The 21232-nt window shown below is 45.0% G+C and overlaps 1 protein-coding gene across 5 annotated transcripts in view; it reads left to right on the top strand.

Annotated features, from left to right (window-relative positions):
• Positions 1 to 21232, top strand: part of fry (Protein furry) — a 342675-nt gene that overhangs the window by 85138 nt on the left and 236305 nt on the right. For all 5 annotated transcript variants that reach the window (XM_070103982.1, XM_070103981.1, XM_070103978.1 and 2 more), the window contains one exon: positions 20893 to 21047. In XM_070103982.1, the coding sequence (XP_069960083.1) occupies positions 20893 to 21047 (155 nt within the window). The remainder of the gene's footprint in view (positions 1 to 20892; positions 21048 to 21232) is intronic.

The raw sequence follows: 21232 nt of genomic DNA, 5'->3' as shown, positions 1-21232 counted from the left end.
TTTTCGCGTGCCTTATTCGGCAAGAAGAGCGTTGCTATATAAGACAAAATCGCAAGTTTTACCTATTCGTCACGACGTATATATATATATATATATATATATATATATATATATGTCGTGCCGAATATGTAAAACTGGTCAATTAGCAAGAACTCATTCAAAATTAAGTCCTTTCTAAAAATTTCTCTTATACGTTTAAAGATATATTTTTTTCATTAATGTTAATGTAAAAATTTTTAATTTTGCTCCAAAAGAATCTTAGAAAACTTACCTAACCTTATTATAACAAGAACAATTTATTTTAGCCTAACCCAACTAAATATATTTTAGATTTGTTTATAATAATTTAATACTAAACAAACACAGTGAAATATATTTTTTTTGTTAGGTTCAGAATGATTTTGTCGAAATTATTGCATACACAAATTTTAGCTTGTCCTATATGGCAAGATGAGCGTTGCTATTTAAGCCAAGATCGCAAGTTCTGCCTATTCGGCACGACATATATATATATATATATATATGTATATATGCTGGCTATGTGCGCTGTGACGCTCGTTGTCAGTGTTCAGTGAATGTTAAAATTACTACACAGTGGTACAACGTTGTAAGTGTTCAGTATTTACAACTACGTACTACACAGTGGTACAACTTTGTAAGTGTTCAGTAATTGTCACAACTACGTACTACACAGTGGTACAACGTTGTAAGTGTTCAGTATTTATCACAACTACGTACTACACAGTGGTACAACGTTGTAAGTGTTCAGTATTTATCACAACTACGTACTACACAGTGGTACAACGTTGTAAGTGTTCAGTATTTACAACTACGTACTACACAGTGGTACAACTTTGTAAGTGTTCAGTAATTGTCACAACTACGTACTACACAGTGGTACAACGTTGTAAGTGTTCAGTATTTATCACAACTACGCATTACACAGTGGTACAACGTTGTAAGTGTTCAGTATTTATCACAACTACGTACTACACAGTGGTACAACGTTGTAAGTGTTCAGTATTTATCACAACTACGTACTACACAGTGGTACAACGTTGTAAGTGTTCAGTATTTATCACAACGTACTACACAGTGGTACAACGTTGTAAGTGTTCAGTATTTATCACAACTACGTACTACACAGTGGTACAGCGTCTGACCTCACAAGACATGATCAACTACACCACTATGAAGGTGCTCGTTACTCAACAGTTTTTTTCCCCAGGAGTATTATGGTAATGATTCAGAATGAAAACATAGGTAAAAGTGAGCCCTTGTTTTTAAGAGTCGATGAGAAGAAAAACATTGGAGGACTACGAGCCTAGAAAAATAAAACCAAACTTTCAGAGTCTTCACAAAAGGCTGGAAGTTCCATCATTAGTAGAGAGCAGTAAGATACGAGGAAATATATAAGATATATTTCTCGGTCCAGGAAGGATGTGAAATATTTACACAATACACAAATAACCCGCACATAGAAGAGGAGCTTACGACGACGTTTCGGTCCGACTTGGATCATTTACAAAGTCACACTAACCAGAAGTGGAGCAGGACGGCTATATATAGGCAGGAAGAGGTAGTGGTGGTAGTAGTTGTAGTAGTGGGGAATTAAGGAGGAGGAGCCAGTCAAATACAAAGAAAGGGGAGCACTGCAAGGAAGCTAGGTGCTCACAGAGGGAGAGCAAGTGCACAGAGGTGGGGGGAAGGGGAAGTGATGAAAAAATGAAGGAACAGAAACACCCGACAGAAGAAAGAAAGAGAAAAAAAGGAAAGAGGAAAGGGGAAAAGATAGAAGAAGAAAAATGAGGAATCAGGTTAAGTCACGGGTGTTCTGAAGTTTGGAGCATTTTACAATGTAGTGGGAGAGGAAGGCATCTACAGAGACGAAGCCACGACTAGGATTCATACAAGGAAAGTTGTGTATTAGAGAGGATTCAACAAGACGGTGACTGTTAGAGTTGGAAGTAGGGAAGACAGTTTTAGCGGAAGACCAGTCTATAGGATGGCTGTGATCTCTGACGTGACAGAACAGAGCATTGTTAGTGTCGGCAAGCCTAACACTATTTTTGTGCTCCCTAAGTCTGTCAGAAAGAGATCGGCCAGTTTCTCCAAAGTATTGAAGAGGACAGGAGGAGCAAGAAATAGAGTAGACACCAGGAACATCTGTAGAGGGAGGAGAGGTATGAACGAGATTAGTGCGAAGAGTGTTAGTCTGGCGGAAAGTAAGCTTGATGTCTAAGGGACGGAGAGAGTTGTTGAGATTAGAAAGACCGGAAATGTAGGGAAGGCAGAGGACAGAAGAGTTCCCAGGAGTAGAGAGTTTCGGAGAGAAGAGCTGCATAATCCTACGGGTTTAGCGCTTCCCCTTAATAATAATAATCGGAGAGAAGAAATTACGTTTAGTGCGTGAGAAGGCAGAGATATGAAATGAGAAGGGTAGCTAAGACGGGAAAATGAATTATGAAGAGTGAAAATTTCTGCTGGAAGGAACTGCGGATCACAGTGCGGAGGGCACGGAGAAAGAGGGAGATAAGAACACTTTTCTTGACAGGGGAAGAATGATAGGAAAAGTAGTGAATGTACATGCCACTGTGCATAGGTTTACGGTAAACGGAAAAGGAAAAACCTGTATCTGAGCGGTGGACATGGACATCAAGGAAAGGAAGCAAGGAATTAGATTCCCATTCAGCTTTAAACTTAATGGAAGGGGCAAGATTATTAAGAGCTTCAAGAAAAGATTGGAAGAGACTGGAGTCATGAGGCCACAGAGCAAAGATGTCATCCACATAGCGGAGCCAGAGTCAAGGTTGCACATCGATGGTAGGAAGAAGAACAGTCTCGAAGTATTCCATGTAAAGATTAGCAAGGACAGGAGAGAGAGGAGAGCCCATAGCCACACCGAAGGTTTGAGAATAATATTTCCCTTGGAAGGAAAAGAAATTAGAGTCCACACAGAGGCGGATAAGATCAAGAAAGACTTCAATAGGTATAGGGAAATGTAGACACCCTTCAAGGGCCTTATCTCTAAGGAAATCAAGGACATCATCGTCGTCGTAAGCTCCTCTCTTCTATCTGCGGGTTATTTGTGTATTGTTCCAGTCACGGTATTGTGCCTTTTTTGTTAGTTAATTATATAAAACATTTATTTGGAGAGTGATGCATATGGAAGAATAGACACAAATGTAGTATAATGTGATAGTGTAATGACTACATTTCGCCCACATGGTGGACTTCACGAAGTCACAAACAGATCTGCCTGGGTGAAGACTACATGAGTGTATATAGTGTGGAGAGTCAGGTGGAGAATGTTGGGTAGGTTGGAGTATATATATACTCACGCACTTTTTACCCAGGTAGATCTGTTTGTGACTTGATAAAACCCACTCTGTGGGCGAAACGTGGTCATTAAAGGATCACATTATACTGCATTCATGTCTATTTTACCATCGTGTTGGTATTTTAAACTATCTCCAGTGATATGTAGCTGGGACAGTGTGGATGAGAACGTGTAGTCACTTAAGAAGATCCTCTAACAGAGGTCGGGGAACCGGGGGTAAATTACCCCAATTATTATTATTATTATTATTATTATTATTATAACCAAGGGAGCGCTAAACCCGTAGGATTATACAGCGCATGTGGGGGGATGGAAGGTATTCAGGCTCAATTCAGGGAACTGGAGCACAGATCCAATTCCCTAGATCAAAGAGCCCCTCACGAGCATCCCCTCCCTTGAGAGGAAATTACCCCAAATGGGGTAAAAATGGGAATCTCGGGGGGTAATGAAAACTCAATAAACATATAAATAAAATTGCACCAAAATTTATTATTTAATAAACGAGGCAAATTATGAAAGTTATATTTTTTTTAAACCAGCAATTTTTAGTGGGTAATTTCCCTGTACACAAATTTTTTTGGGGTAATATCCAAAAAAATTCACCGACCTCTGCTAGTATAACATAGGTCAAGTAAAAGGACACTACTGTAACTAATGTGATATTTTATTGTGGCAACGTTTCGCTCTCCAGGAACTTTATCAAGCCGATACTTAACATATTGTCGGTAATTCTACCGATGTTAATATAGCGTGATTTGTTTGTTTATTGGATTGGAAAACCTGATGTTAAATTGAGAAAATACATATTATCAAGTCCTTTCCAAATGTTATTAATTTTTAATGTACTTTCTCCGTTGAATGTTCACAAAAATCACTGTAAAGGAGATTTATACGAGATAGATGTGGTGCAGCTGTACCACATCTCTCATCTCCAGCTGCACCACATCTATCATCTCCAGCTGCACCACATCTATTATCTCCAGCTGCACCACATCTATCATCTCCAGCTGCACCACATCTATCATCTCCAGCTGCACCACATCTATCATCTCCAGCTGCACCACATCTATCATCTCCAGCTGCACCACATCTCTCATCTCCAGCTGCACCACATCTATCATCTCCAGCTGCACCACATCTATCATCTCCAGCTGCACCACATCTATCATCTCCAGCTGCACCACATCTCTCATCTCCAGCTGCACCACATCTATCATCTCCAGCTGTACCACATCTCTCATCTCCAGCTGCACCACATCTATCATCTCCAGCTGCACCACATCTATCATCTCCAGCTGCACCACATCTATCATCTCCAGCTGCACCACATCTATCATCTCCAGCTGCACCACATCTATCATCTCCAGCTGCACCACATCTATCATCTCCAGCTGCACCACATCTATCATCTCCAGCTGCACCACATCTATTATCTCCAGCTGCACCACATCTATCATCTCCAGCTGCACCACATCTATCATCTCCAGCTGCACCACATCTATCATCTCCAGCTGCACCACATCTATCATCTCCAGCTGTACCACATCTATCATCTCCAGCTGCACCACATCTATCATCTCCAGCTGCACCACATCTATCATCTCCAGCTGCACCACATCTATCATCTCCAGCTGCACCACATCTATCATCTCCAGCTGCACCACATCTATCATCTCCAGCTGCACCACATCTATCATCTCCAGCTGCACCACATCTATCATCTCCAGCTGCACCACATCTATCATCTCCAGCTGCACCACATCTATCATCTCCAGCTGCACCACATCTATCATCTCCAGCTGCACCACATCTATCATCTCCAGCTGTACCACATCTATCATCTCCAGCTGTACCACATCTATCATCTCCAGCTGCACCACATCTATCATCTCCAGCTGCACCACATCTATCATCTCCAGCTGCACCACATCTATCATCTCCAGCTGTACCACATCTATCATCTCCAGCTGCACCACATCTATCATCTCCAGCTGCACCACATCTATCATCTCCAGCTGTACCACATCTATCATCTCCAGCTGCACCACATCTATCATCTCCAGCTGCACCACATCTATCATCTCCAGCTGCACCACATCTATCATCTCCAGCTGCACCACATCTCTCATCTCCAGCTGCACCACATCTATCATCTCCAGCTGCACCACATCTATCATCTCCAGCTGCACCACATCTATCATCTCCAGCTGCACCACATCTCTCATCTCCAGCTGCACCACATCTATCATCTCCAGCTGCACCACATCTATCATCTCCAGCTGCACCACATCTATCATCTCCAGCTGCACCACATCTGCAGCTGCAGATATAGTGCAGCTGGAGGCAGCGTTATGCTAGATGCATTGATGACACCTCTGTTCTTGTCACTGTGGACACAGCAGCTGTGTCAGGGTTACATGGACACAGCAGCTGTGTCAGGGTTACATGGACACACAACAACAGTGTCAGGGTTACATGGACACAGCAGCTGTGTCAGGGTTACATGGACACAGCAGCTGTGTCAGGGTTACATGGACACAGCAGCTGTGTCAGGGTTACATGGACACACAACAGCTGTGTCAGGGTTTCATGGACACACAACAGCTGTGTCAGGGTTACATGGACACACAACAACAGTGTCAGGGTTACATGGACACAGCAGCTGTGTCAGGGTTACATGGACACAGCAGCTGTGTCAGGGTTACATGGACACAGCAGCTGTGTCAGGGTTACATGGACACAGCAGCTGTGTCAGGGTTACATGGACACACAACAGCTGTGTCAGGGTTACAGGGACACACAGCAACAGTGTCAGGGTTACATGGACACACAACAACAGTGTCAGGGTTACATGGACACAGCAGCTGTGTCAGGGTTACATGGACACAGCAGCTGTGTCAGGGTTACATGGACACAGCAGCTGTGTCAGGGTTACATGAACACACAACAGATGTGTCAGGGTTACAGGGACACACAGCAACAGTGTCAGGGTTACATGGACACACAACAACAGTGTCAGGGTTACATGGACACAGCAGCTGTGTCAGGGTTACATGGACACAGTAGCTGTGTCAGGGTTACATGGACACACAACAGCTGTGTCAGGGTTACATGGACACACAACAACAGTGTCAGGGTTACATGGACACAGCATCTGTGTCAGGGTTACATGGACACAGCAGCTGTGTCAGGGTTACATGGACACAGCAGCTGTGTCAGGGTTACATGGACACAGCAGCTGTGTCAGGGTTACATGGACACACAACAGCTGTGTCAGGGTTACATGGACACACAACAGCTGTGTCAGGGTTACATGGACACAGCAGCTGTGTCAGGGTTACATAGACACAGCAGCTGTGTCAGGGTTACATGGACACAGCAGCTGTGTCAGGGTTACATGGACACAGCAGCTGTGTCAGGGTTACATGGACACACAACAGCTGTGTCAGGGTTACATGGACACAACAGCTGTGTCAGGGTTACATGGACACAACAGCTGTGTCAGGGTTACATGGACACAACAGCTGTGTCAGGGTTACATGGACACAGCTGTGATGTAAACTCATGGAGGCAGTAGAAAATTTCAGGGTGACATTGTTTATGGTTGTTTTCAAGAGGGAACAGGACAGATACCCACTGGCGGACCTACATTTTTGGGGCCCTGAAGCTTGAGCTGTTATGGGCCCCTTCGCAACCCCTTCTCATACAGTGGACCCAGAATTTTTAAGCAATATGGACTAAAGTCGCTTCTGGGGCCCCTCTGGGATTAGTTTCATAGTACATCTCCCTCTGCAGATACCTGAAGTCAGTAGGTGACCAGCAAGGTTGTGATTCGTTTGTTGGTTTGCGTGCAACCAGTAGTAACAGCGTGGTTGATTACGCCCTGATCCACCGCGAGGCCTGGTCATGCACCAGCCCGTGGGGGGCGTTGGCCCCCAGAACAACCTCCAAGTATGTAGAACTTTATACAGAAGAAAAGATCGTCTCAGTAGAGGTTACTCTGCGCTTCTATCTTCATCAAAATAGACAAAACATTACTACCTGACTCCCAGGTACAGGAACGTCCCGATTTACAGCGCTTCGCTTTATGGTGTTTTGCTAATGCAGCGGTTTTCAATTATATTCATAAGAACATAAGAACATAAGAAAGGAGGAACACTGCAGCAGGCCTGTTGGCCCATACTAGGCAGGTCCTTTACAATTCATCCCACTAACAACATTTGACCAACCCAATTTTCAATGCTACCCACTTACTATAATAATTATATTCACCACTTACTATGATAAATATATTCACCACTTACTATAATATATTCACCACTTACTATAATATATTCACCACTTACTATAATAATTATATTCACCACTTACTATAATAAATATATTCACCACTTACTATAATAATTATATTCACCACTTACTATAATAATTATATTCACCACTTACTATAATAATTATATTCACCACTTACTATAATAATTATATTCACCACTTACTATAATAATTATATTCACCACTTACTATAATAATTATATTCACCACTTACTATAATAATTATATTCACCACTTACTATAATAATTATATTCACCACTTAATATAATAATTATATTCACCACTTACTATAATAATTATATTCACCACTTACTATAATAATTATATTCACCACTTAATATAATAATTATATTCACCACTTACTATAATAATTATATTCACCACTTACTATAATAATTATATTCACCACTTAATATAATAATTATATTCACCACTTACTATAATAATTATATTCACCACTTAATATAATAATTATATTCACCACTTACTATAATAATTATATTCACCACTTACTATAATAATTATATTCACCACTTAATATAATAATTATATTCACCACTTACTGTAAGCTGAGGACGAAAATACTTTAGGGTAATTAATGTGTGTACTGTATATGCTCTATTGCTCACTTAATATATGATAGTGTACTTATAAATGCATTTGAAAGTGAAAAAAGGCTATGTTTCACTTTACTACTACGTTTCGGCCTGATTTAGACCATTTTTAAATGGTCCAAATTGGACCGAATCATCGTTGTAAGCTTCTCTCTCCTAGGTTAGGTTAGGTAAGGTTTGTCAGGAAACACCTCTTCAAGGGGGGCTCCTTGGCGTGGTGAAGAGGCTCTTGGTCTGAGGAATTAGCCCTGTCGGTCTTCTTCCTCAGACCGAACCTAATTACCCCCCATTCTCCCCTCCCCTATCCCATCCTTCCCTTTTTCCATTCCTCCTCCTCCTCACCCCTCCCTTTTGCCCTTCCTCTTTTTGGCCTTTGGGATTTCTCCCACAGGCGCGCTAGTTCCTAGGTAGGGGAAAGGACACCGGGGTCCATCCCATTCCGTTGAGGTTCTTGGCGGTGGCGTAGTTTGCCGTGGAATCTGGATTGCCTGGGGATGTCCCGATCCCTCTCCGGTATCCCGGAGTAGCTTTGGGTGTCTTTTGGGCGACGGGTGTATCTCTGGAAGCCACCTTTCGGATTCCGGGGGTGGTGGCTGAAGGAGGTATGCTTTGTGGCGGATATCTGGCCGCCCTCTCTTTTGTCCACCGAGGTAGCTCGGCAGATGTGAGGTTGCTATCCCGGATTGCTGGTTTACTGGCATGAAGGGTAGGGTATGGCACGGGTTCCATGCTGCATCTGCGCTACTAGCGGTGTTGAGGTCCTCTTGGGCATGGAGGGAGATTTCCGGCCCTTTCATTCCTCCTGGGAACTATTCCTCCCCGCTCCCCCCTTTTTTTATTCTTTTTTTTATTTTTATTTTCTTTTCTTCTTTCTTTTTTTTTCTTAAAAACAAAAAGCAAAGGAGTAACCTAACCATGGCAGCCCTAGTCCATGAAAGCACTACCCCCGGGCCCCTTCTTGATACCGCACCCCATTCTGACCCTGCCTTGTGTTTAGACCACTCTTCGGACACTCCTGATGCCCCTGTACCTCTTGCTGGTGCTGTTTCCTCACCCGCTTCAGGTACCGGGGCTTCGACTGACTCCTTCGATTTGTCTGAACTCCGCTCTCCTTTGACTATGCTTCCGGCTTCTCCCTCTACGGTACGGCAATTTTCGAATCGCCCGCCCATTTCATGCCGGACCAACTCCGGTCCTACTCCTAAACGCCAACGTCAATCTCCTGATGATGCTCCTTCGTTACCTTCCCATTCTACTCAGAAAAGACCGACACGTCAAGCACTCCCTCTCCACGCTCAGTTTCGGACCACACAATGGACTAAATTCTTTACTTTAAGACCAACTTCTTCTTCTGCCTACCTTTCTGACCATAGTATTGGCAAAGCGCTCCTGCGTCATGTTGGCAGAGATATTTCATTTCACACTCTCAAGAGCGGTACGCGCATCGTCACTGTCCAGAATGCTACCCAAGCTCATGATCTTTCTCTCCTTTCGAATATCGATACTACTCCTATCACTATTGAAAAACATCTTTCTCTCAATTCTTGTAGTGGTACTGTCATTCTGCCCCATACCATAGTCCAACAGAATTTCCAGTCATGTGGCAATGACATTTTTGAACAGCTGGAACTCCAGGATCTCCCAATCCTCAAAGTAGACACTTATGTCCTTCCTGCCCGGGGGCGGAGACGTTACCCTTGCAATGTGGCTCGTTTAACTTTTGACAGCCGAGAACTCCCGTCCTCTGTATATGTCGCGGGACATCAGTTACAAGTTCGAAAGGTGATACCTACACCGCAACAATGTAGAAATTGCTGGCGTTTTGGTCACCCAGCGAAATATTGCAGATCTATGGCCGAATGCCCAGTCTGTGGTGCCGACGACCATTCTAATACATCTTGCAGTCAACCTCCATCTTGCCTTAATTGTAATGAAGCTCACCCTTCGTACTCCCGCCGTTGCCAGGTCTACTTAAATGAACGTGAAATCCGTTGCCTCAAAGAGGCAGAAGGTCTCCCTTATGCTATGGCAGTTACTCATCTCCGCCTCCAAGGGAGACTACCCCGTGTTTCTTATTCTCGTGTTTCCAAACGTCCCCCCACTTCTGGGGTCCCATCTTCTGCAGCCTCCTCTGTTGTTACCCCTCCCATAGCCACTACGGCATCTAATCCTTTTGCTGTCCTTGGCTCTGACGTCCCGACTACAACTCAGTCTGTTCTCACATCTTCGCGTCCTTCCTCACAAGCCCCAGTATCGACAAGACCTCGTACGACACCTAATACCAATCGCCCCTCTATTCAGAAGTCCAAAAAATCCACATTGCTCAAATCTTCTTTGCCCCTTCCTTCCCTTCTTCCACCTCCACACTTTACCTTTCCAGTCTCTGTACCTAGTTCTTCCCCTCTCTCTGGCTCTATTACAAGTGTGGAGATTCACCCTCCTCCTCGTACTATGCCTTCCACCCCCGTCCCCTCCCAAGTTTCTCCCTCTTCTGCCACCTCCCAGGTTTCTGCCTCTTCTGTCCCCCCCCACACTTCATCTCCAGTCCCTTACACTTTTCCCTCCCCCTCTACTTTGGTACAGTCCATTACTGTCCCAATCTTTACTCACCCTCCTCCTCCTATCTCCAATATGGTCTCCCATACATCTTTGAATTCAGAAACACTTGAAGCCATTTCAGAATATATTGCAGAGACTAAACCTTCAATGGACACTGATTCACTTCCTGTTCCTTCTCTTCCCTCTCCTCCATCTTCACAACCCCATTCTTCGCAACGCTCCGTTCCTTCGCTACTTGAACATCTTCCAATGCCACCACACGTTGACTTTTCTAACCCCTCTAGTCCGTAGGTGCCTTTACCTACAGATTCCTGATATTTTCTTCATCGCCAATCGTGGCCTATTTACAGTGGAATATCCGCGGCCTCAGGGGTAATCGGAGTGAGCTTCAGATGTTGCTTTCCAGGTTTTCCCCTGTTGGTGCTTGCTTACAAGAACCAAAATTACACTCGGCTGTTTTCCAACCTATCTCAGGCTATAATTTATTGTATTCTTCGGATCCTTTCTCAGATGGGACCTTTAATGAAAGTGCCCTTCTTCTACGCAATGATATTCCGTACTGTCAACTATTTGTCCATACCTCGCTGCATTACACTGCAGCCCGTATCCACTTGAATAAGTGGTTTACAATATGTTCTTTATATCTCTCTCCTTCTCGAGGATTTTCTATCCCAGACTTTGCCTTTCTTGTTTCATCCTTACCACCACCACTTCTGTTACTTGGTGATTTTAATGCCCACCATTTCCTCTGGGGGGGGTCTCATTGTGACTCACGTGGCATTCAGTTGGAGGCTTTTCTCGCCTCTCACCCCCTCCATGTTTTAAATACGGGTACTCCCACCCATTTTGATCCTCGTACTCATACTCTCTCTTGCATCGATCTATCAGTCTGCTCTTCCTCCACTGCACTAGACTTCACCTGGTCTGTTCTACCAGACTTACATGACAGCGATCATTTTCCGATCATTCTTACTTCTCCTTCCTATTCACCACCTTTCCGTAGCCCTCGCTGGCAATTTGATCGGGCAAATTGGGATCTTTACTCACACCTCACTGCTTTTAGTGAGGTTCCTTCTTCATCCTCCATTGATGAGCTCCTACACATCTTCTTGACGTCAGTTTATACCGCAGCTTCTCATTCTATACCCCAGCTTCTCATTCTATACCCCAAACCTCAGGCAGGCATTCTCAGAAGTGCGTGCCTTGGTGGTCTCCTGCTTGTGCTCGTGCAGTACGTTTGAAACGTGCTGCATGGGGCAGGTACCGGTACAATAGAACCGCTGAAAGACTTGTTGATTTTAAGCAGAAGCGTGCGATCGCTCGCCGTGTCATCCGTGAAGCTAAACGCACTTGTTGGTGAGACTATGTTTCCACCATCACCTCTGCTTCTTCTATGAGTGCAGTCTGGAAAAAAGTGAGGAAATTGAGTGGTAAATACTCTCCTGACCCGGCTCCTGTTCTACAGGTCACTGGTGTTGATATAGCAAACCCTCTCGACGTTGCCATTGAACTTGGCACACATCTGGTCCGTATTTCCCGAGGGCTCCATCTATACCCCTCGTTTCTTTCCTCAAAGTCTGCCAGAGAGTTAGTACCCTTGGACTTTTCTTCTCTCGGAGAAGAACAGTATAATGTGCCTTTTACACTTCAAGAACTGGAGGCAACGCTCTCAGCTTGCCGATCATCGGCAGCTGGGCCTGATGACATTCATATTCGTATGTTACAACATTTACATCGGTCAGCCCTTGTAGTCCTCTTACACCTCTTCAATCTTATTTGGGCACAAGGAGTTCTTCCCCAGCTGTGGAAATCTGCCATTGTTCTCCCTTTCTGCAAACCGGGTACTACAGGACATGATGCCTCCCACTATCGCCCCATCGCTCTTACTAGTGCAGTTTGCAAAGTGATGGAACGCCTCGTAAATCGACGTTTAATGTGGTATTTAGAGACTCACAACAGTCTCTCCGCTAGTCAATATGGCTTTCGTAAGGGTCGTTCTACCATAGACCCCTTACTACGCTTGGATACGTATGTTCGTAATGCCTTTGCGAATAATCACTCAGTTATTGCCATATTTTTTGACCTTGAGAAGGCATATGACACAACTTGGAGGTATAATATTTTGACCCAGGCCCATTCCTTAGGCCTCCGAGGCAATCTACCATCCTTCCTTAAGAACTTTTTAACTGACAGACATTTCCGTGTTCGAGTCAATAATGTTCTTTCCCCGGACTTCGTCCAAGCTGAAGGTGTCCCTCAGGGATGTGTTCTAAGCACAACACTTTTTCTCCTTGCTATAAATGATTTGGCCTCTGTTCTTCCACCCAATATTTGGTCATCACTCTATGTTGATGACTTCGCTATTGCTTGTGCAGGCGCTGACTGTCACCTTATTGCAGTTTCTCTCCAGCATGCGGTCGACCGTGTTTCCACTTGGGCCACCACACATGGGTTTAAATTTTCAAGTACCAAAACTCACCAAATTACTTTCACTAGACGCTCTGTTATCTCTGATCATCCTTTGTATCTCTATGGCTCCTGTATCCCCGAACGTGATACAGTCAGGTTTCTAGGCCTTCTCTTTGACCGTCGGTTATCCTGGAAACCTCACATTACCTCTCTGAAGGCAACTTGTCACAGCCGGCTAAACCTTCTTAAAACCCTTGCTCATCTTTCCTGGGGAGCTGATCGTCGAACTCTGCTTCGCCTACATTCAGCCCTCGTTTTATCGAAACTCGATTATGGTGACCAGATTTATTCCGCGGCCTCTCCTGCTACTCTCTCTAGCCTTAACTCTATCCATCACCAAGGCTTACGTTTGTGCCTTGGTGCTTTTCGCTCTTCCCCTGTTGAGAGCCTCTATACAGAAGCAAATGTTCCATCCTTGTCTGATCGCCGTGATGCCCATTGCCTTCGCTACTATGTACGCTCTCACGATCTACACAATCCTTCCATTTATAGAATGGTCACCGATATTAGTAGACATTCTTTATTCGTTCGCCGCCCCTGTTTGCTCCGTCCCTTTTCTCTTCGCCTACATTCACTCTTGTCTTCCCTTCAGTTACCACCTTTATATGTTCATGTAGCATCTCACTTTTCCCTACCCCCCTGGGAAGTTCCAGCTGTTCGGGTCTGTTCTTTCTCACTCCCTTGCTCGAAAGCTCAACTGCCTACGGTGGCTTCCCGCTCTCTTTTTCTTGATCACTTCCACTCCCATTCTCATGCCACCGCTTTGTACACAGATGGCTCTAAGTTTTCAGACGGCGTCGGATTCGCAGCAGTGTTTCCGGACAGCGTCGTACGGGGGCATTTACTATCTTCAGCTAGCATTTTTACTGCTGAACTGTATGCCATTCTTGCAGCACTTATTCGTATCGCATCTATGCCTGTGTCATCATTTGTAGTAGTCTCAGACTCCCTTAGTGCTCTACAGGCTATACGAAAATTTGATACATCTCATCCCCTAGTTCTCCGTATCCAACTTTGGCTACGCCGTATCTCTACCAAACATAAAGATATTGTTTTTTGTTGGGTCCCTGGTCATGTCGACGTACAGGGCAATGAACAGGCAGACACTGCTGCGCGGTCAGCAGTACATGACCTACCAATTTCCTATCGAGGTGTTCCATTTCTGGACTATTTTGCTGCAATAGCTACCCACCTTCGCACCCGTTGGCAACAACGTTGGTCAACTCTGCTCGGTAACAAACTTCATTCTATTAAACCGAGCATAGGTTACTGGCCGTCTTCTTGTCATCAGTGCCGAGGTTGGGAGACCACTCTCTCCCGCCTTCGCATTGGCCACACTCGTCTTACTCATGGGTATCTCATGGAGAGGCACCCTGTTCCTCTCTGTGAGCAGTGTCAAGTTCCAGTATCGATTAGCCACATTCTGTTAGACTGCCCTCTCTATCAACGAGCACGCAGAATTTACCTCCAACGTCGTCTTCGTTCTACTACTCTCTCTTTACCTTCCCTTCTTGCTGATGGACCCTCCTTTAATCCTGACTCTCTCATTGACTTCTTGACAACGACTGATTTACTCCACAAACTCTGATGATACTTTTCGCACTCCCCTCAGCCCTTTCTAGTTCAGTCTCTTGCTGCCCTTTACCCTTTCACCATCCACTACCCCGCTGTTATCCGTAACCTATTACTCATCCATCTCCCTTTTGCCACCTGATGCCCTCGCTTCCTTCCTGCCCTGCAGCGCTGTATAGTCCTTGTGGCTTAGCGCTTCTTTTTGATTATAATAATAATAATGTCAGGAAACAGAAGTGTGTCCTGACGTGGATCTTAGTCACGTGATGACCTCCCACTGGAGCTTTTGGTATGTGCGGGCTATTTGTGTACTGGAGACGTATTGTTTAGGTAACAGCCTTGCGTGGAAGTTGTTAAATAGATGAGACAGAGATTGAGCGAGAGGACCGCGCGTGTTCTTAGCCAGGATAATTGGCTCGCTTTGTTTACAATATCTGCGCCAACACACGCAATGTGAGGTCATATGTTGTTGTTCATAGTGTGTTCATCAGGGTATTAATTCAGTTGTTGTTATATAAACAGTTCAATTGGGGTCACTAGACTTTCTTAAAGTAAGATTGGAAACACTGACAGTGTGTTGCAACTCTATGCTGTTTAATAATTATATAAGGAGTAACAGAACTTAGCTATATAGTTACGTAAGAGGAACAGAACCTACATATGTAGTTACATAAGGGGAAAATAACTTATCTGTTTACTTAAATAGGGAGAACAGAAGTAACAAAAAAGGCACAGTACCGTGACTGGAACGATACACATATAACCCGCACATAAAAGAGAGAAGCTTACGACGACGTTTCGGTCCGACTTGGACCTACTACTACTACTACTACTACTACTACTACTACTACTACTACTACTACTACTACTACTACTACTACTACTACCACCACCACCACCACCTCTTCCTGCCTATATATAGCCGTCCTGCTCCACTACTGGTTAGTGTGACTTTGTAAATGGTCCAAGTCGGACCGAAACGTCGTCGTAAGCTTCTCTCTTTTATGTGCGGGTTATTTGCGTAGGGAGAACAGAACCTAGCTGTATGGTTACATTAGGGGAACAGAACCAAGTTATATAACTATACAAGGTAACAGAATCTGGGTATATAGTTAAATGGAACAGAACCTAGCTATATATTGCAACATAGAAAGTGGATGTCATGAAGTAATGTGGTGCGTCAGCCTGCGTCTTGAGACTTCAGTAGAACAAGAACATCGTCAAGCACTCCACTAAGACGTCAATAACTAAATTGGCTTGTGAGTTGGAGTTACCATTACGTGAACTTACCTGAGAATTATCATCTCTCAGAATGGGATATCCCTCATAGGAAAAATAGTATTTATGGCGCTGCTACCATTGTAGACCCCTCAAGGAAAGTTTCTTGATGCTGGTGAGGGGCTCTTGATCTAGGGAATTGGATCTGTGCTCCAGTTCCCCGAATTGAGCCTGAATGCCTTCCACATCCCCCCCCCCCAGGCGCTGTATAATCCTACGGGTTTAGAGTTTCCCCTTGATTATTATAATACTATTATAGAGGAAGACTGGAATACTGTTATGCGGAACAAGCCACATGGGGATGAAAAGTCTTTAGCTCTAGATCTTTCGTACTCTCGTGCGTCGTCAGGAGCTATGCAGTGTTGCAAGACAGCAACAGATAGGGGGGGAAATTCTCTTGAGACAATCAGAAGGTATCAGTAGTCACCCATGTCACTCTGTGATATGGGTTGCCATGTGTTTACATCACTGCTGTAGCCTTGTATCCCTGACACTGCTGCTGTTTCCTGTGTTTCCTGACACGGGTTGTATACATATGATGACCCTCCACTTGAGCTTTTGGTGATCTGACCGAGGCCTTCCGCTGGGTTACCAGTCCACCCCTTTGAAAATTAAGGTTATAAGTATAACCATATATGTACTAAGTTGAGCAGATATGTGTGCAACACTTTGGGGTCTTGAAACGTTTCGCCCCCACTGCAAGATTACTCAGTCTAGTATAACACCGGAGACTAGTAATTTTGAGGTGGTCAGTCCCTCAGCCTGAAGTAGACATACGGCCCAGACCTTACTGGAGCAGAAGTAAGGTGCAGCAGCTGGATGTGATGTCACAGGTGAGCGTGGCACACCGGTGGAAGTAGATCATGATAATATCTATTTCTACAAGTACATGTACAAGGTATACAGGCCTAGTTGACATTAATGACGTACTGCTGTATAGAAAGCCCCTTGTTATGAAAAACATTCCGGGTAAATTACCCCTCAAGGAAGGTTTCTTGATGTTGGTGAGGGGCTCTTGATTTAGGGAATTGGATCTGTGCTCCAGTTCCCCGAATTAAGCATAAATGCCTTCCACATCCCCCCCCAGGCGCTGTATAATCGTCCGGGTTTAGCGCTTCCCCCTTGATTATAATAAATCCGGGTAAATTAGGCCAGTTTTGTCCAGGGATGCGACCCACACCAGTCGACTAACACCCAGAGCAGCTGAAGGCTCACCCTGTACCAAGGTGTCACCGTGCCAAGATACCATGGTGTCACCGTGCCAGGATACCATGGTGTCACCGTGCCAAGATACCATGGTGTCACCGTGCCAGGATACCATGGTGTCACCGTGCCAAGATACCATGGTGTCACCGTGCCAGGATACCATGGTGTCACTGTGCCAAGCTACCATGGTGTCACCGTGCCAGGATACCATGGTGTCACCGTGCCAAGATACCAAGGTGTCACCGTGCCAAGATACCATGGTGTCACCGTGTCAAGATACCATGGTGTCACCGTGCCAGGATACCATGGTGTCACCGTGCCAAGATAACAAGGTGTCACCGTGCCAAGATACCATGGTGTCACCGTGTCAAGATACCATGGTGTCACCGTGCCAGGATACCATGGTGTCACCGTGCCAAGATACCAAGGTGTCACCGTGCCAAGATACCATGGTGTCACCGTGTCAAGATACCATGGTGTCACCGTGCCAGGATACCATGGTGTCACCGTGCCAAGATACCAAGGTGTCACCGTGCCAAGATACCATGGTGTCACCGTGTCAAGATACCATGGTGTCACCGTGCCAGGATACCATGGTGTCACCGTGCCAAGATACCAAGGTGTCACCGTGCCAAATTACCATGGTGTCACCGTGCCAAGATACCATGGTGTCACCGTGCCAAATTACCATGGTGTCACCGTGCCAGGATACCATGGTGTCACCGTGCCAAGATACCATGGTGTCACCGTGCCAAGATACCATGGTGTCACCGTGCCAAGATACCATGATGTCACCGTGTCAAGATACCACGGTGTCACCGTGCCAGGATACCATGGTGTCACCGTGCCAAGATACCATGGTGTCACCGTGCCAAATTACCATGGTGTCACCGTGCCAGGATACCATGGTGTCACCGTGCCAAGCTACCATGGTGTCACTGTGCCACGATACCATGGTGTCACCGTGCCAAGTTACCATGGTGTCACCGTGCCAGGATACCATGGTGTCACCGTGCCAGGATACCATGGTGTCACCGTGCCAAGTTACCATGGTGTCACCGTGCCAGGATACCATGGTGTCACCGTGCCAAGATACCATGGTGTCACCGTGCCAAGATACCATCTTGTCACCGTGCCAAGATACCATGGTGTCACCGTGCCAAGATACCATGGTGTCACCGTGCCAAGATACCATCTTGTCACCGTGCCAAGATACCATGGTGTCACCGTGCCAAGATACCATGGTGTCACCGTGCCAAGATACGATGGTGCCACCGTGCCAAAATACCATGGTGCCACCGTGCCAAGATACCATGGTTCCACCGTGCCAAGATACCATGGTGTCACGGTGCCAAGATACCATGGTGTCACGGTGCCAAAATACCATGGTGCCACCGTGCCAAGATACCATGGTGTCACGGTGCTAAAATACCATGGTGCCACCGTGCCAAGATACCATAGTGTCACCGTGGTATCTTGGCACAGGAGCTGTTGAATATGTTGTTATCTGTGGTGTTGAGTGAAGATGTGTTACGTAGTGTTGAGTGAGGATGTGTTGTTATCTGTAGTGTTGAGTGAGGATGTGTTGTTCTCTATAGTGTTGAGTGAGGATGTGTTGTTATCTATAGTGTTGAGTGAGGATGTGTTGTTATCTATAGTGTTGAGTGAGGATGTGTTGTTATCTATAGTGTTGAGTGAGGATGTGTTGTTCTCTATAGTGTTGAGTGAGGATGTGTTATATAGTGTTGAGTGAGGATGTGTTGTTATCTGTAGTGTTGAGTGAGGATGTGTTGTTATCTATAGTGTTGAGTGAGGATGTGTTATATAGTGTTGAGTGAGGATGTGTTGTTATCTGTAGTGTTGAGTGAGGATGTGTTGTTATCTGTAGTGTTGAGTGAGGATGTGTTGTTCTCTATAGTGTTGAGTGAGGATGTGTTGTTATCTATAGTGTTGAGTGAGGATGTGTTATATAGTGTTGAGTGAGGATGTGTTGTTATCTGTAGTGTTGAGTGAGGATGTGTTGTTATCTGTAGTGTTGAGTGAGGATGTGTTATATAGTGTTGAGTGAGGATGTGTTGTTATCTGTAGTGTTGAGTGAGGATGTGTTGTTATCTGTAGTGTTGAGTGAGGATGTGTTATATAGTGTTGAGTGAGGATGTGTTGTTATCTGTAGTGTTGAGTGAGGATGTGTTGTTATCTGTAGTGTTGAGTGAGGATGTGTTGTTATCTGTAGTGTTGAGTGAGGATGTGTTATATAGTGTTGAGTGAGGATGTGTTGTTATCTGTAGTGTTGAGTGAGGATGTGTTGTTATCTGTAGTGTTGAGTGAGGATGTGTTGTTATCTGTAGTGTTGAGTGAGGATGTGTTGTTATCTGTAGTGTTGAGTGAGGATGTGTTGTTATCTGTAGTGTTGAGTGAGGATGTGTTGTTATCTGTAGTGTTGAGTGAGGATGTGTTGTTATCTCTGGTGTTGCGTGAATGACGTGCAATGCGAAAGTGTAACGAGGATATTAAACGAGACAGTCTAATGATTAGCGTTGATTGACCTTGAGTATTCCCTCTCTAGAAACTACCTGGGTTTAACCCTTAGTCTTGATTGTAATAATAATAATAATAGAGCAGTACCTTGATATTGGCGAGGGGCTCTTGATTCTTCCGTATTTCCTAGACGCTGTACGTAATAATAATAATGCGTTGGACCAGGTTTGTTAAGCAAATACAACTGCTTAATTAACACTAAATTTTGCAATAACTATGTTGCAGGTGGCCTTATTATATTGCAGGTGCCTTTATTAGTGTTGACGTAGGGGTGGTTGACGAGCGGCGCTGATTAACCAGGTTATTATTACCTGCCAAATGCAGCCATGGCCGGACAAGACAACACAGACTAGCCCAGACGACCCATGACCATTCCGGCCAGTTGCATACAAGGCCGGACGATGCTAGGCAGTCCCAGACAATTTCTGATAAGTCCAGGCGAGTCCAGACTAGCCTATTCCAGGGTGTACCTAACATCAAGGTGCTGATAGCTGGTCTCCAGTGTTTGATTACATCAAGTGCTGATAGCTGGTCTCCAGTGATTTATTACATCAAGTGCTGATAGCTGGTCTCCAGTGTTTGATTACATCAAGTGCTGATAGCTGGTCTCCAGTGATTTATTACATCAAGTACTGATAGCTGACATCCAATGATTGATTACATAAAGTGCTGATAGCTGGCCTCTAGCGATTCATTACATAAAGTGTTGATAGTTGGCCTTGAGTGACTGAAGACGTAACAAGGTGCTGATAGTTTGCCTACAGTGGCTGATGCGTGTCTCTGCGTTGCAAATCCCTCTGCATTGCAAGCCCCTCACCAGCATCAAGGAACATCCCTCAAGGGAGGTTCCTTGATGCTGGTAAGGGGCTCTTGATCTAGGGAATTAAACCAAAATGCCTTCCATGCCCTCCCCCCCCACAAGCACTGTATAATCCGTACGGGTTTAGAGCTCCCCATAATAATAATAATTGTTTGCGTTGCAGATCTATGGTCTGGCTCAGGAGACGATAGTGTTGCTGTTGGAGTTCAACCCCGACTCTGGCGCCGTGTTGGACTGGGTGGTGGACCGGTGCTATACCGCTACTCCGGAGGTAGCTGATGGTTGTTTCAACGCTCTGGCTACCGTCTTCTCTGCAAGGTACTAAGCTATGTTATCTCGCTCTCTCTCTCTCTCTCTCTCTCTCTCTCTCTCTCTCTCTCTCTCTCTCTCTTTCTCTCTCTCTCTTTCTCTCTCTCTCTTTCTCTCTCTCTCTCTCTCTCTCTCTCTCTCTCTCTCTCTCTCTCTCTCTCTCTCTCTCTCTCTCTCTCTCTCTCTCTCTCTCT

Source organism: Cherax quadricarinatus, chromosome 88 (assembly GCF_038502225.1).
Source record: "Cherax quadricarinatus isolate ZL_2023a chromosome 88, ASM3850222v1, whole genome shotgun sequence".
Taxonomy (NCBI): Eukaryota; Metazoa; Arthropoda; class Malacostraca; order Decapoda; family Parastacidae; genus Cherax; species Cherax quadricarinatus.
This window is presented reverse-complemented; position numbering and strand designations above follow the sequence as displayed.